Raw genomic sequence first — 14867 nt, forward strand, 5'->3', positions numbered from 1 at the left:
TCAGTACTGGGAGGACTGGTGTGTGGGGGATCCCCTCGAGCGCCCTCGTTACCGGGAGGGGGCAGCTGCCTCACAGCCCCGCAGTACTGGACGGAATCCCCTTAGGACCCCCATTACTGGGAGGGCTGGGGCAGCCTGGAAGCCCCTCAGGGCCCCTGCTAACGGAGAACCCCCTCAGGGGTCCCCGTTCCTGGGAGCACTGCGGGGCGATCCCCTCAACACTGGGAGAGGGAGAATCTCCTCAGGGGTCCCCGTTCCTGAGAGCACTGCGGCGGGGTTCTCTCAGCACTGGGAGAGGGAGAACCCCCTCAGGGGTCCCCGTTCCTGGGAGCACTGCGGGGCGATCCCCTCAACACTGGGAGAGGGAGAATCCCCTCAGGGGTCCCTCAGCACTGGGATCGCTGCGGGACAGTCCCCTCAGGACTGGGTGTTATGTCACAGCCCCGGTGATGTCAGAGCGGCGCGCGGTGTCGCGGCGCTGACGCGGCGCGGGGCGGGCGCTGTGGCGCTGTCCCCGCTGTCCCCGCGGGGCCCGGCCGGACATGGCCCCGCGCGGCCGCCCCGCCGCCGCCGCCATGCCCCGCAGGGGCGCCCGCAAACGCCTCAAGTTTCGCGCCGACGACGTGTGCTCCGAGCGGGGTGAGAGCCGGGCCGGGCCGAGCCGGGCCAGCGGGGCCGGGCCTGGGCCGCGGCTGAGGGGGCCGGGGCTGATGAGGGGAGCGGCGCCTGATGGGGGCAGCGGGGACTGTGAGGGAAGGCGGGCCTGAGGTGAGCCGGGCCGAGCTTGGCCCGCTGGTGCACGCCGGAGAGGAGGCCTGGGCCCGCATAGGGCCCGGGGGAGGAGATAGTTAAGGGGCCTGAGCTTGGCCTGGGTGAGAGGGATGAGGGGAAGGAGGACGGTCCAGTCTCACCTAGGAGTGACCTGAGCCCTCTCGGGTTTGTGCAGGCAGAGAGCTGCGTCCAGGAGGGATCCCCCAGCGGGGTTCTGGATGGATATGTGGCAATAAGACCTCTTTGCCTGTGGAGGAGGAGCCTGAGAGCAGAGGATCAGCCAGGCTCGAGTTGGGCTGTGTGAGGGAGAATGGGATTATCACTGGTTGAGGTGGTGGGAGAAGGAGACTTGCGCTGGGCTGGGTGGGGGCGTGGGTCCCCTGAGCCTGGTATACCGATGGTTTGGAGTAGAGACTTTCTGGGGACTCCTGGCCTGCACATCTTTGCTGAGGCTCATTTTCCTGCTTGTGTTCCTCCTCGAGCCTCTACTCCTCTGGGTACTGTTCCCTTTAGTCATCATGACTCTTAGCCCTTTTGTCCCCTCCCCATAATCCCTAATCGCTGTGACCCCTGTTTCCCCCTCTCTGCAGTGACGGTGGCAGATTATGCCAACTCAGACCCAGCTGTCGTGAAGTCTGGGCGGGTGAAGAAGGCTGTGGCCAACGCAGTGCAGCAGGAAGGTGAGTCTGCCCTGGGGCCCCAGCCTTCCCCACACTGCCTTCAGGTTTTGCTCTGCATGACATGGGAAACTCCTCTTCCTTAAATTGAGAAAATTTGTTGTCCTTTAGTGCTGAAAATGAGCATGTGCTACTCTGTAGACAACCAGATGTTAAGGACTTAGACAGGAGGTTTTGCAGAAAGCCTGCTGCAAGAATTGCTGAGTCTTTGTTAGTGCCTGAAATGGAAAGGCTTGGGTGTCATCTCCTGCTTGAAGCAGAAAATAACATTATAAAAACCTTTATTACTTTATTGCTACATATAAAACTGTAGATAACTTTATTAGCAGGTAAAGTTCTTTGCCGGGGGAGTAAGGTTGTGATGGGTCTGTCAAACACATGTTGTGAGGAGGTCTTGGGAGGCTGTTGCTGTTTTTTTGGCAAACTTTGCAAAGAAGGAGTTTTCCTGGAAAGGTAGTGCAGTATTTTGTTATCTGCTTCCTCCTTGTCTGGGAGCTTTCTGAGCTAACACACCCCACTTGCTTGAGAAATGGTGAGGTTTTGGCCTTTTAAATGTAGCTGTCACACGTGTTGGAGGTGGATGTTGTGTTGACAGTGATAACTGAACTTTTCATAAAGGGAAACTCTTGGTTTGCTGCTGAAATCTTGCACTGTTGGAGGCAGTATGCACTTGGCATGAGTGCCTGTCAGGGGCAGTGGTGCTCCTGAGCATCCTCTTCAGCTGCTACTTCTCAAGCTTTTAAGATCAGGGCACCTCCCTCTTTTGTGGCCTCCTTTGTTTGGGACTTCCCTCCTGTTCACCCGTCTGTGTTCTGTCTCCTGGAGGCAAAGTCCAGCACTTCAGCATCATGCTGGCAAACTGCTGGTGTTCTGTTCTCCCTGCCCCCAGCATCATCTGCTTCATCCAGTTTATCGCCTTCCCTGCTGTGTTTCTGGCTCACCTCCACCTCATCCTGGTGCCTCCGGGTCACAGCAGTTCCGTGCCCACCCCTTTCCCAGGTCTTTGCAGTGCAGTCTCAGGATCCCCTCCGGATTCAGGGATTCTCGAGATCTCTCCTCCCCCGCCCCGGGGCTGTGCTCCAGCCTTATCTGGCCCAGCCATGACCGTGCTGCAGCCTTATCTGGCCCAGCTTTATCTCGGGGTGTGTCTCGGGGTGCCACGCGTGGGCACAGGAGCTCCAAGCTTTGGCCTTGCTGGGCTCCGAGTGAAGCCCGTGCTGGGCGTGGCTGCAGCGGGCAGGGCCCCTCCCACAGCGAGCATCCCAGGGGAGCCGCGGCCGGGAGGAATTTATCTGGGCTTCCTCCTTCATGCCCAGGATGGGGGGATTGCAACACTGAGGTGAAGAGAGGGTGCCTCTGCAGGGCTGCAGTGCAGCCATTCACTGCTCGCTGGACTCGTGCTGTTGACTCAGAGGTTGAGTTTTCCTTAGCAGAGTGGGGTGGAACTCTTCTTCTTAAACCCCACTCTGAGTCCCTGTCAGTTTTGTCCTCTCTTGCTTGGCTGTGTTTGATGTCCTAACTCACTGTCATTTGTGTTGCCACCTATTCCACTCTCTTTTTACCTATGAAAGGTCATGTAGAGAGGGCAGGGGGAAAACAACTGCCATGAATACATCCAGGTGCCAGGAAAGCCTCCAGTTTACAGAACAAACTGTGCAAAGTGAGGTAGAACTGGTTTAGCAAAGCACTGAGGTGTGTCTAGTCAGTGGGTACAATCAAGCCCTGTCTGAAGACTGTCTTTCCATCTGCTGTCTTTTCATTTTAAAACCTTGTTTGGTGGTTAGAAATGAAAATATTTTTCACCTGAGTTTATGTTTGGTTTCTTGTTGTTGTTGTTTGTTTTTCTGCTACTCTGTCTCTGATTAAAAAGCACATTTTGCTCTTCAGTCGCTCTGGTGACTGCAGTGACTGGAACTGGGATGTTTAAAACCTTCCTGGGCCTCAGTTTGTGCTGAGTAGAAAAGCTTGAGCACTCTAAGCCTCCTCTGACCTCACTGTTCTATTCTTCACCCAGTTTGTTGGGTTGAAATTCAGCTCTCAAATGAGTTTCACAGCTGTTAGCCTTTGTGCTGCTGTGGCAGGGCTGGTCTCTGTGGCAGTGCCTCACAGCTGTAATGCAGGACCACACCTTTCTTTTTCCAAGACTGTCATTACTGACTTTCATGTGTATTTTTCTGCCCTAATGAGCCCTCAGTTTACAGATCGAGTTTTAAAAATAATATTTCTGGACAGAGATATGTCTAAACATGTCCCCAGATACAGGAAAAAGCCAGCCCCAAGCTCCAGCTGACTCATCTGGCCGTTTTCCTCACTAGGCCAGGGCCTTCCCCTTCACTAAATTCCAGGGTAAGTGGAACTCCTGTGCACTTGACACTGAGTTCCAGCCCCAGTGGATTGTGTCATCAGCCACAGGAAGGTTGTCCTGCTGCAAAGGGAGTGAGTCTTCTCCATGTTCATAAAACAGTTCCAGAGCAGGTGCTGTCTCCAGGGTGAACATGGCCATGCAAGGCAACTCTGCTGTTTAGGAAAACAAGTTACCCTTTATAAAGAGGCTGTTGTTTTATTTCGAGTTGTAAATAGCTTCAGCTAAACCAGTGGGATCTGCATAATGTGCTGGTAATCATCCTCATTGTTCATTACTTAAAACAAGCAGCTGAATAATTATGTTTCCCATTCACTCACCCCTGCTAATCTTTCTCTGACAAGGTAATCCTTGAGCTCCGGATTTACTTGCTTGTGTCACTCACCAGAAAGCTTTCAGGCAGTGGTTCCACTGAAGCATCTCCTGAACTTGGATCACCTTTTCCTTTCTGCTGTTGTACTCACTGTTGTTTTTCATTCCAGTAAAATCCCTGTGTGGTTTGGAAGCTTCCTGTGTCCCTACTGAGGAAGTTCTCTCCGTGTCAGGAGAGTCCTGTGACAGCAGTGATGAGATGGATACCAAGGAGAGCATCAACGGGAGGGCTGCGAGGAAAAAGAAGAGCAAAAGGCACAAAGGTGTGGTCACCTGGGGCTCTCTGGGCTCCTGCTACGTGTCCAGCGTGGGGGATGCTCATGCTGGGGATTTACAGGATGGTCATGGGGCTCTTGGAGCATTCTGGAATTTGTGTGTGCACAAAGAAATGCCAAGGGTTTAGTCACTTGTAAATCTGCTGGCGCTTGGTCACAGCAGCTGTATTTGCACAAAGGCAGAGCCTGGGGCATGAAATCAGAGCCCAGAGAGCTCCTTGCTTTTAACAAATATCCCTCAGTCTTGGAAAACAAACACTGCTATTTCAGAGTTGTGCAGTTGTGCCACTGGATATGTTGCTTCACTGAACACGGGGTGGTGGCAGCAGGTTTGCTTTGGGATTGAAGTGCTGCTGTCCATGATGCATTTGTTGGCAAAACACAAGCTCTGTTTTCAGTGTTTCCAAGGCTGTGGTTTGTTACAAATGGGTTTAAAGGGCTCTTTTCCCAGCAAGGAAGTGCATTTAATCCTACTGGCACCTTAATACATTAATTCAAGTGAGATGTATCCTTGAGCATTTGCACTTTGTGCAACTCCATAGAAATCCATTGACAATGCAGTGTAAGCATCAAACAACTCTGCTGGACTGGGGAACCCTGCAGAAGTTTCTAGTATCAGGTTGCTTTCAGGTTGAGAAGCAAATTTTGACCAGTTTTCTTGAGCATAATAGCAATTTATGTAGCACGTGATCATCCATCCACCACAGACTGAGGGTGGACAGCACTTCCTCTGGGAAGGGAGTTAAGAGATGTTAATCTCTTTTATTATTATTATTTATTCCTTCAGAATCCTGGCAAAATAATATCTGAGTGGCTGGAGCTGTGAGTCTGGGAAGACAATATTCTGTTCTACCACAGCCTTGTCGTCTTTCTGCTACACATTTAGGGAGGAAAAAATGGTGATAGAGCAGTGATGCTTCTGGCTGCCCTCTGAGTTCAGCAGTGTGGAGTTTGATGGCTTCTTGAGCCAGAGCTGACCCAGCAAAATGGGTGTAGCAGCTCATTGTGGGTGTGCCTGCCATAAATCTGAAGTGCTGTGGGGAAGTGATCACATCCAGAGCTTTCTTTGGCAAGTATCCCATGAGGATAAAGCACTGCCCTTTGTATTAACCTGCTGTCTCAGGGTAAGATCTGGCACCCTCAAGTTCCCAAACACCTCTTCTATGCCAGAGATCTCACAGCAGCTTTTCCTATTAGCAGTGTGCACAAGTTGTGTTTTCCTTCTCTGTTCTTAACCTTCCTAATGCTCAGTATTGTTCACCTACTCTAAAACTATTTTTTGCTCCTAAAGTTGGAGCAATATGTGTGCAAAAAAATGTGGTGTAAACTACAAAACACTCCAGGAATGAAAGGAGTGTGAGCCCTCAGTTCTGGCTGAGCAGTTCTGACACCTCTAAGAGGAACAGGCCATTCTCTCCATCTGAATTGCATTAAAAGTTCTATCCAAAAAGTTTTAATGAAATAAGGAGATTTAAGAAAAGCTGATTGCCAGATGCAGAACAGAATTTCCCTCCCTGACAGAGCTCCTACCAAAATATTGTGACCACTGGAACAAAGACCTGACAAGCCTGGCAGTACCAGTGATCAGGGTCTTCATGTGTGAAGCTATTTTAGTGACCAGTTGAATGTGCCCTTTTCATTAAAAATGCAGGAACTTGGCCCTCCTTTATGTGAAGTTGCCTCTTTATTTGACATCCAATTTTTATTTCTCAACTTCAGAGTGGTATTTCAGCTGTGCCAGGGTCAGGCATCAAAACAGGGTCCAGAAAAGGCTTTGTGGTTTCCAGCCTTGCACACAGCACTCACTTGGACAAGATGCTGAACAAAATGACCTAATTCTGTATGCTTTGAGCTGAGCTGCTGGATTAGAAACCTCCAGAGAACCCTTTCAGCCTGAATTCCTTTATGAATCTGCCACTTTGCCCACTTGTGCAGCAGGGATAGCAGTGGCAGGTGTCCAGCCCAGGGGAGGTGTCTGGCTGTGTGGACACTGATGGCAGTGGGAGCAGGGCCACTGAGGCTGTGCACACTGGGGCCTGGGTGTCCCTGGGTGGGAGTCAGGGGTCCTCGTGTGCTGCCAGGTGTGCAGCAGCTGTCTCTGGGTGGGAGCTCGTGCAGATGGGATGTCCAGGTGTGCAGCCCATGTCTCTGGGTGGGAGCTGGTGCAGATGGGATGTCCAGGTGTGCAGCACGTGTCTCTGGGTGGGAGCTGGTGCAGATGGGATGTCCAGGTGTGCAGCCCATGTCTCTGGGTGGGAGCTGGTGCAGATGGGATGTCCAGGTGTGCAGCACATGTCTCTGGGTGGGAGCTGGTGCAGATGGGATGTCCAGGTGTGTCTCTGGGTGGGAGTTGGTGCAGATGGATGTCCAGGTGTGCAGCACGTGTCTCTGGGTGGGAGCTGGTGCAGATGGGATGTCCAGGTGTGTCTCTGGGTGGGAGTTGGTGCAGATGGGATGTCCTGCACTAATCCAGCTGCGTTGCCTTTAGAAGATGCCGAAGGGGGAGGAGGAGAGGAATATCCCATCGACATCTGGCTGCTCCTGGCTTCCTACATCCGCCCTGAGGACATCGTCCGGTTCTCTCTGATCTGCAAGAAAGCCTGGACTGTCACTTGCACTGCTGCCTTTTGGACCAGGCTCTACAGAAGGTGAGACTCTAGAGGGTTTTAAAACCGGCTGTGGGAGGTTTCAGTAGAGAGCAGTTCTCTGCAGAGCTGGAAATAAGGGAGTAATTCCCTTTAGGCCTGGGCCCTGTGTTTGCACATTGACATAGTGATGTGGGCCTCTCTTGTGGAATATTCTTATCCCTCAAGGACAAGCTGGGAGAGCTGGGGTTCAGCCTGGAGAAGAGAAGGCGTGGGGAAAACATCCCTGTGACCTTCCAGTACCTTAAGAGGGCTTAAAAAGGGGGGCAGAGGGACTTTTTATATGGGTCGATGGTGACAGAACAAGGAGTAATGATTTTAAACTCAGGGCAGAGAGCAGGGTTAGATTGGATGTTAGGAAAAAATTCTTAACTGTAAGGGCAGTGAGGTCCTGGCACAGATTGCCCAGAGAAACTGTGGCTGTCCCATCCCTGTAGTGTCCAAGGCCAGGTTGGAGCACCCTGGGATAGTGGAAGGTGCCCCTGCCCATGGCAGGGGGTGGAATGAGCTGAGCTTTAAGGTCCCTTCCAACCCAAACCATTATAAGATTCTAATATCACATCTGCTTTGGGTATGGAAATGGATCTTTGTGGTGTATTCCTGTATGTTCCCTGTAAAATCTCAGAGCTTTGTGTCCTTTTCTGCTTGCCATGGCTCAACACTTGTATATATCAACCTGTCCAAGTGTGTATGGCAGGGTCAGTACTGAAAAGCAAACATCATTGATGGACAACTTACCCTGCCTCAAGCTCTAATCACAGCCACCTCCCTGTAATTTGGGAATTTTGGAGCTGTACAGTGACAGGACTAAGTGAAAGCAAGGAGGCCAAAGGGGTGGTCAACGCTTGATACAAATGCTTCTGTCCCAGTACATGCCACTGGCATACTCCTTCAGGAGAGAACATTTTCTTTATCACAGCTCTACCTGTTGCCCAGGAGGCACAAGCAGCAGGGGCACAGAGAGTGGCTGTGGTCATCCTCGCCCTGCCCCTGTTTTTTTGTGTGACATTCCCTAGCAAAGGCTCCTTTGGAATGTGATAAGTAACAGCCCTTGAGTGCAGGTGTTCAGGCTGCTCAGGCAGTGCTGAGAGCTGCAGTCAGCTCAGCTGGAAGTCCCTGGGAACCTGCAGCAGCCTGCAGCCCTTTGTGCAGCCTGCAGCTACATCCCCGGCCGGTCTCTGGGCAAACTAGAAATTATTGGGAATTGTAGTAGGATGTGTGGGCTGGAAGCCTGCCTGGTGCAGGTCAGGGCTTTGAGGCTGCCTGTGGTGTCCTGTCAGCAGCACAGCCCCCTCACAGCCCTGAGGGTTGAGCAGGTCGTGTGGTCAGTGAGATGTGTGTGTGGAGTGTTCCCTGGCAGGGCTGCGTGCCTGCCCTGCGCTGACGCGTGGCTGTGGCTGTGCAGACACTACAGCCTGGACGCGTACCTGCCCCTGCGCCTGCGGCCCGAGTCCATGGAGAAGCTGCACTGCCTGCGCGCCTGCGTCATCCGCTCCCTGTTCCACATGTATGAGCCCTTCGCCGCCCGCCTCTCCAGGAACCCCGCCATCCCAGACAGTACTCCCAGCACTTTAAAGAATTCCAGAGTAAGTGGCATCACTGAGGAGCTGTTTTCTGTTTGGTTTGGTTTTTTCTTTCTAGAAGAAAAACAGATGATATGGAGATGGTCGCCAGTGAAGCTGGTGTAGGATGGTCACTAACTGGGTATTCTCAGTGGGATTTGTAAAAGTGGACTGATTACTTGTATGTATAAAGTTACTCTTTGGAGTAACTTCTGCTTAAGTCCTATATTACACCATTTTAACCAGCAAAAGGGTCCTGGTATCACTGGATATGAGAACTGCCAGGGATGTTTGCAGCTTCCCTTCCTCTGATCAAGGCTCCATAGGATCAGCTTTTAGATGTTTTGCTGTATTCTGACACTGTCTGCCAGAGAACATCTTCTCTCTGTAACAGGCCTCTGGAGAGCTCAGGAGTGACACTGATGCCAGGAGTTGTGTCACTCTGCTTTCCTGCAGGTCGTTCATGGTCTGGTGTGTGGGTGAGGCAGGGTGGTGATGCTGGGGTGAGCATGGCAAATATGCAGAACCTGTGTCTACTTTGGGACTGGGCTGCACTTGTGTTTGGCTGTGAAGGGCTTGTCTGTGGTGTGGGCAGGTAATTCCCTGTGCTATCCCAGCTTGGAGCCACTTGCATATTATTCCTCTTTAATTGCTGTTGACCATTAACTCCGAAATACCTTTGTGTCTCTTGTTTGGTTTTAACTTGCAACTGGCCGATAATCTGTGAGCAGCTTAAGCAATGATGTGAGTTTCCACCCTCCAAATCCTAAGTCAAAAACCTGTTGAAAGAGGTTTCTGGAGCCAAACTGAAGTGGTTTTCATTCAGGAGTTTTTCTTTCTTTTCTATTCAAAATAGAGGAACCTTATCTATCTGTACATGACATCCCACCTTTCTTCCTTCCTCTCCCTGTCACAGGCTGTCCTAGGCTCGGGGAGCATCCAGCAGCTCACAGGAGGTGGTGCTGCAGCACAGGGAAAAGCACATGGCTCTGTGTGCGGCCTTATCTCTGCATCCAGAGCTCCTTGTTCTCTTCCTGAGTCCCCAGGCTGGGGATCTTCATTCTTGCCAACTGAAAAAGCAAAACACTTTGAGGACATTCCAGTAGTCCTGAGCCCAAGCTCCCACTGCTCATGGCTGTAGGAGCTGGACCCCCGAGGTGGTGCTGGCAGGGTCGACATTTCGGGAGGATTCCTGGTGACATCATAACGGCTTTGGTGCCCACTGCTAGTGCTTCTCCTGTACTAACAGTTGGAGGAGCAGCCTTTAAGTGCAGTCTTTCATTGTTCAGCTTTTAAAAAAGGAAATTAAATGGGGACGAGTCTTTGTCAGAGCAGTAGAGGTTTGACCTAACGCCTTGCAGCATGAAAGAGCCACCCTGAGTCTGGTCTTGCTGTACTACTGCACTGCAGGACTCTGAGCTGCACTTGTGTGACTGTGCACACAAATCCCTCAGCACAGAGGGTTTGGAGGAGGACCTGGCACTGCCTCCCCACGTTCTGGCTTTCCTGGGCTTTGGTTGTACCTTTGTGGGTTGCTGACACTAACAGCAATGCCTACCTAAACTGCATGTGGCTAGAGGAAAGCCCAGCCCTAAGTGTGATCCAACCTAGCTTTTCCTCTTTAATTTCCTTTTTTCTTTCCCTAGCCTAGCTTGTGTGGGACACTGGAGCCGTTATGGTGTCAGCAGAGGTGTTTGCCCTTTAAAGACACCCCATTATTTTGGGCGGAGCGGCCCCGCACGGCGCGTCTGAAGGGCAGGACGGCTGACCCGAGGACGACATCCTCTGCCCCTTAGGAGGTACTGACCTTTTGTCCTTCACTACTTGCCATGACCAAACAGGCTGCTAGACTAGGCTGCCTCTGCAGGTGAACTACAAATGCCACTGGTGGAGTTAAACTCAGCAGCATCTGCTGCTCATCTGAGTTAAAAGATCTGGAGAATGTTTTTGTTGGAAAAATACTTGAGGGCTGCTTCCTCCCAGGTGGAGGTTATTCCATGCATGTTTCTGAGCTTTACTCCACAGAGCTTTGTTGTTCACCTCATGAGGATTGTGGAGAAAAAAGGTCTTTTAAGGACTTGCTTATGAATGTGACTCAGAGTTGAAGTTGAGGGTCTTGTATCCCCCTTGGTCTCTTCAGAGCCCCTGTGATGGAGGCTGGCTCTGGCTTTGTTTTATTAGGATCACTCCATCCTAGAATGAAGTTAAATGTGTGCTTTGCCCTGCAACCCAGTCAGGCCTTCTCTCTTCAGGAGAGACTGTGTACGGATCACAGGGAATTCTCTTTACCCACATTATTCCTCCTTTACCTGCTGACACTGATGAAAGATAAGACCAGCTGTGTTGGGCTGGCATCTGTGGTGTGGAAAAGCTTTGTGGGATGGCTGGACTGATTTGCCAGGTTCTTTGCTTGGCTGTTGAAGGCTGGTTGCTTGTACTGTGACTGGTAGGCTGGGATTTCCCTCCTGCAGGAGTTTTTCTGAGCCTCCTGCTCTAGAACAAGCTCCTGGGCTGGAGCCTGTGGCCCACACAGTGATAACCAAGTGAAATTGGAGCAGTCCTGATGTATGTCTGCATGAGAGGGCAATGCTGGTTATCATTGCCCTCTGAGGCTGGTTCAGGCTGGTTTCTCATTTTCTTTGGAAAAGAGACAGAAGGTTGGTCAGACTGTCCTGGCAGTGGCTTTGGACTCGAAATGATGACAGTCAGCGCTGGTAATGGCAAGGTCAGGGTCTCCATTTGACACCACAATGGCTTAGGAACTTCTTCATCCATCACCTCATAGCTCATGTGGTGGTCTTTGTATTTCCCTCTGGATCCTTTCCTTCTAATCCTTACTCTGTTCTCTGTTGTTCCTCGCTTTAACCTTGTTTGGAACCCAGTTTAATGGGAGTTGCTGGTGGGTAGAGGGAATGGGTGAATCTGCACCACTCACACCTGCCCTAGGAAAGGGACAAATGGCACATCAGGATTTTGCTGTTTGGCACATCAGTGACTCCATGTTGCATGAAGAGTTGGCCAGCTTGAAACTGGGAGATCTAAACTGCTGAGAGGGTTCTTTGAGCATAATCAATTTGAATAAGTGGCGCCTAATTGCTCCTATGTAATTGTGTTTTCAATTGGAAGCCTTTATGATCTGTTAAAACTTATTTAAAGTGGTGTTTCTGAGGGTTTCATAATTTTGTGTTTCTTTTTTCCACCTCAGTGTCTGCTTTTCTGGTGCAAAAAGATTGTAGGGAACAGACAAGAAGCAATGTGGGAATTCAACTTCAAGTTCAAAAAGCAGGTATGAAAGACCCAGATCAGCTGTGACTTCTGTTTGAAGTAGAAATTATTTTTCTGGGGAGTAGAAGGGAAGTGGAAACTTTTTGTCCATTCAGAGAATAAATGCAAACAGATTTCCATGGTAAACTAAAGCATGTTGTAGAACTACACTCAGTTTTCAGTCTGTGTTACCAAGACATTTAGAATCCCACATTTTTATTTCCTCCTTCAGTATCCTTTCCCTGCTATAAGATGTGGATCTTCACTACTGATTGTTACCAAAAACCAGACTGTCTGACTGTAGTGGTCAAAATGTTGACCAAAATCTGAAACTTCTTGTTATGGCATTGCCAAGATTTCTCAGAGAAGTGAAGACAGCCAGCACTGCCAGGGAAAGCCTCCAGTAGTGGGTGTTGGGAAAAGCCAGTAATTTCAGGCAGCCTTGGGATTTGTGCAGCTTTCCCCTCCAAAGAAATGGGTCTGAAAATTGTCCATCCAGAGTGATGGCATTTTGTTGTTATTGTGACACTTTGCCCAAATACCTGGGGAGGAGGAGAGACCCTGCCAGGCCACACTGGGGAGGAGCAGCCAAGCCCAGCAGAGGTTCCTGCTTTGCTAAATTGGCCTCTCTTTCTTTCAAGTCTCCCAGATTGAAGAGCAAGTGTTGCAAAGGTCTCCAGCCCCCAATCCAGTATGAGGAAGTGCACACAAACCCAGATCAGGATTGCTGCCTGCTGCAGATCACCACCTTCAACTTCATCTTCGTGCCAATCGTCATGGGCATGACCTTCACCTTGGTGAGTGGGAGAAAGCTGCCAGGCTCTGCAGATGAGGTTTCTGTAAGGACATGAGAGGGCACCTGGAATCTCCTGTGTTGGAAGGGACCCACGGGGTCCCCTATTCCTGGCCCTGCATTGGACAACCCCAAGAATCCCACCCAGTACCTATTTTGGGCTGTATAAATCCTACTCAGCAAACCAGTTCTGGGAATCATATGGTTAATAAAGAGAGGAAGTGCTCAGAATCTCAGTTTAACTTCTCCATTTCTCCTGTTTGGTGCAGTGAATAGAGAGGATGTAGGAGGGTGAATAGAGAGAATGTTCCAGGAGCTGTGGTTAGGCAGTGTCTGGCCACAGGTCAGTTACCAGAACTGCAGCAGGTACAGGAGACAGGGAGCAGTACAAGTGGAGGTCTGCCCCTCCCAGGAATATCTCTTTATGGCAGTAAATTCTGAGAGGAAAATCCCACATGAACAAACTCTTTGATTGTGTGTTTGGTCCCTGATTGGGAGTCAGGGTTTCAGAAGTGGCCAGTGCTCAGGAGAGGTTCAGTCTGGCCTCACTTAGGAGTTGAGCAGTGAGTTCCAGACTTCTCCTGACAGCCATGTATTCCCAGGTTCACTTAGAATCAGAGTCATAAAATTACTTATATTAGAAAAGACCTTTAAGAGCAGTCCCAGCACTGTCGTGTTTGCCCCTAACCCATTTCCCAAGTGCCACATCCACAGGCCTTTTGAACACTGCAAGGGATGGTGACACCACCACTGCCCAGGCAGTTCCAGTGTTCTTTTGCAGCCCTTCCAGTTTCCAGCGTGATTATTTGGGGCTGCCAGCCAAACAGCTGGTTTGGACGAGAATGAGAATGTGACTGTGAAACACCTTGTATGACTCAGAGGAATTTATAAAGTCTAGAAGTGTGGTGTTGAGAGCTCTCTTGGTCACTGTGACTCTCTGAAGCAGCTCTGCTCTCCTCTCTTGCAGTTCTCCATCTCGGTGAGCACGGACATGCGGCACCACCGCGTGCGCCTGGTGTTCCAGGATGCGCCCGTGCACAACGGGAAGAAGCCGCGCATGGAGCAGGGGGTGCAGGTGGTGCTGGACCCTGTGCACAGTGTCAGGCTCCTGGACTGGTGGCACCCACAGTACCCCTTCTCCCCAAAGGCTTAGTGCTCTCCTGAGGCTGCAGGAGCCCACAGGGGACTGAATCTGGCAGGCTGAAGAGAATTTCTAGGAACCAGGAAATCCTATTTTTATTTCTGAAATAAATTCTGCAGTCTCCTTGCAAGTGGTTGAAGCTGCTGAGCTAGTTTGTATGTATATAACTTCTGGTCAGTTATGAGCAGAGCTGAGTGTAAAGCAGAAACTATTTGTAAACACACTTTTATGTAAAATTGACATTTTATGATTTGAAAGGAGCTCCCTGGAACTGTTCATTTAAAATCCTTTTGGTGCTAATCAAAGTGGTCTTGTGTTCTGTTGTTTGGGAAGAGTAGGAGGTTTTGCTTTCCAAGAACTTTCCTTTTTGCTTTTCAGGAACAATCAAGAAACAAAATCCATGTTTGTTTTACTGCAGCAGGATTGTGTTCATGCACAGTGTGATATTTCAGTGTCTGAGAAGCAGTGAGCAAGACAGCAGTGATCAACAATAATCTTAATTCCCAGCCCAGCAGATACCAGTTTAAGGAAAGAAAAATGTATAAATGATCAAACAAAGGAATTACTTGAAGAGGAGTTGTAAGGCAAAAGTATGTAAAGGTACTTAAGTTCTCACACTGGTGTTTTTCTTTGAAAAGAAGATCTAAACATTTAAAACCAGAAGGTGCTTTTCAGAGAACATAAACAGGGAGGAGGGGACAAACTAAAATAACTGAAGCAGTGATGAAGTGATGAAGGACTCGACTCTGTCTTTTCAAAGAGCAGTGCGGAAATCGTTTCTGTTGAAAGCCCCCAAGCAACCACTGATCTGGCTTTTGACTCAGTAAATTGATTTCTGTGAGGAAGAAGCAACCATGAAACTTCCTGTGGCTCTGGGCTGACTGAGAAGTGAGGGGTGCAGGGGCTGGGCCTGTCAGAAGTGTGGTCTGACCAGAAGGAACCGGCTGGAGGTTTAATTGAACACGTGGCTTCCTGGGGAGGTGCAGAGGAGGGGCTGCAGGGCAG

General features: G+C 50.2%; 1 protein-coding gene across 2 annotated transcripts; it reads left to right on the forward strand.

Annotated features, from left to right (window-relative positions):
* The first annotated feature begins 538 nt into the window (after positions 1-538).
* Positions 539-13874, forward strand: TMEM183A (transmembrane protein 183A). Of its 2 annotated transcripts, none has more exons than XM_054290669.1 (8): positions 539-639; positions 1362-1451; positions 4293-4445; positions 6946-7105; positions 8508-8688; positions 11870-11950; positions 12570-12725; positions 13689-13874. In XM_054290669.1, the coding sequence occupies exons 1-8, from the start codon at positions 543-545 to the stop codon at positions 13872-13874; spliced, it is 1104 nt and encodes a 367-aa protein (XP_054146644.1). In that variant the 5' UTR covers positions 539-542. The 2 variants fall into 2 exon arrangements, with proteins under 2 accessions (XP_054146644.1, XP_054146645.1); XM_054290670.1 differs by having other exon boundaries at positions 6949-7105.
* Positions 13875-14867: the final 993 nt, after the last annotated feature.

Source organism: Melozone crissalis, unplaced genomic scaffold (genome assembly GCF_028551555.1).
Source record: "Melozone crissalis strain CALT ecotype California unplaced genomic scaffold, PUWL_Pcris_2 ptg000086l_1, whole genome shotgun sequence".
In the NCBI taxonomy this organism is placed as follows: Eukaryota; Metazoa; Chordata; class Aves; order Passeriformes; family Passerellidae; genus Melozone; species Melozone crissalis.

Excerpts from the sequence above, each read along its gene's own strand:
- TMEM183A (XM_054290669.1), top strand. The coding sequence starts at position 543 with ATGGCCCCGCGCGGCCGCCCCGCCGCCGCCGCCATGCCCCGCAGGGGC. Across the intron at positions 640-1,361 it reads CGACGTGTGCTCCGAGCGGG|TGACGGTGGCAGATTATGCC; the intron begins GTGAGAGCCGGG and ends CCCTCTCTGCAG. Across the intron at positions 4,446-6,945 it reads GAAGAGCAAAAGGCACAAAG|AAGATGCCGAAGGGGGAGGA; the intron begins GTGTGGTCACCT and ends CGTTGCCTTTAG.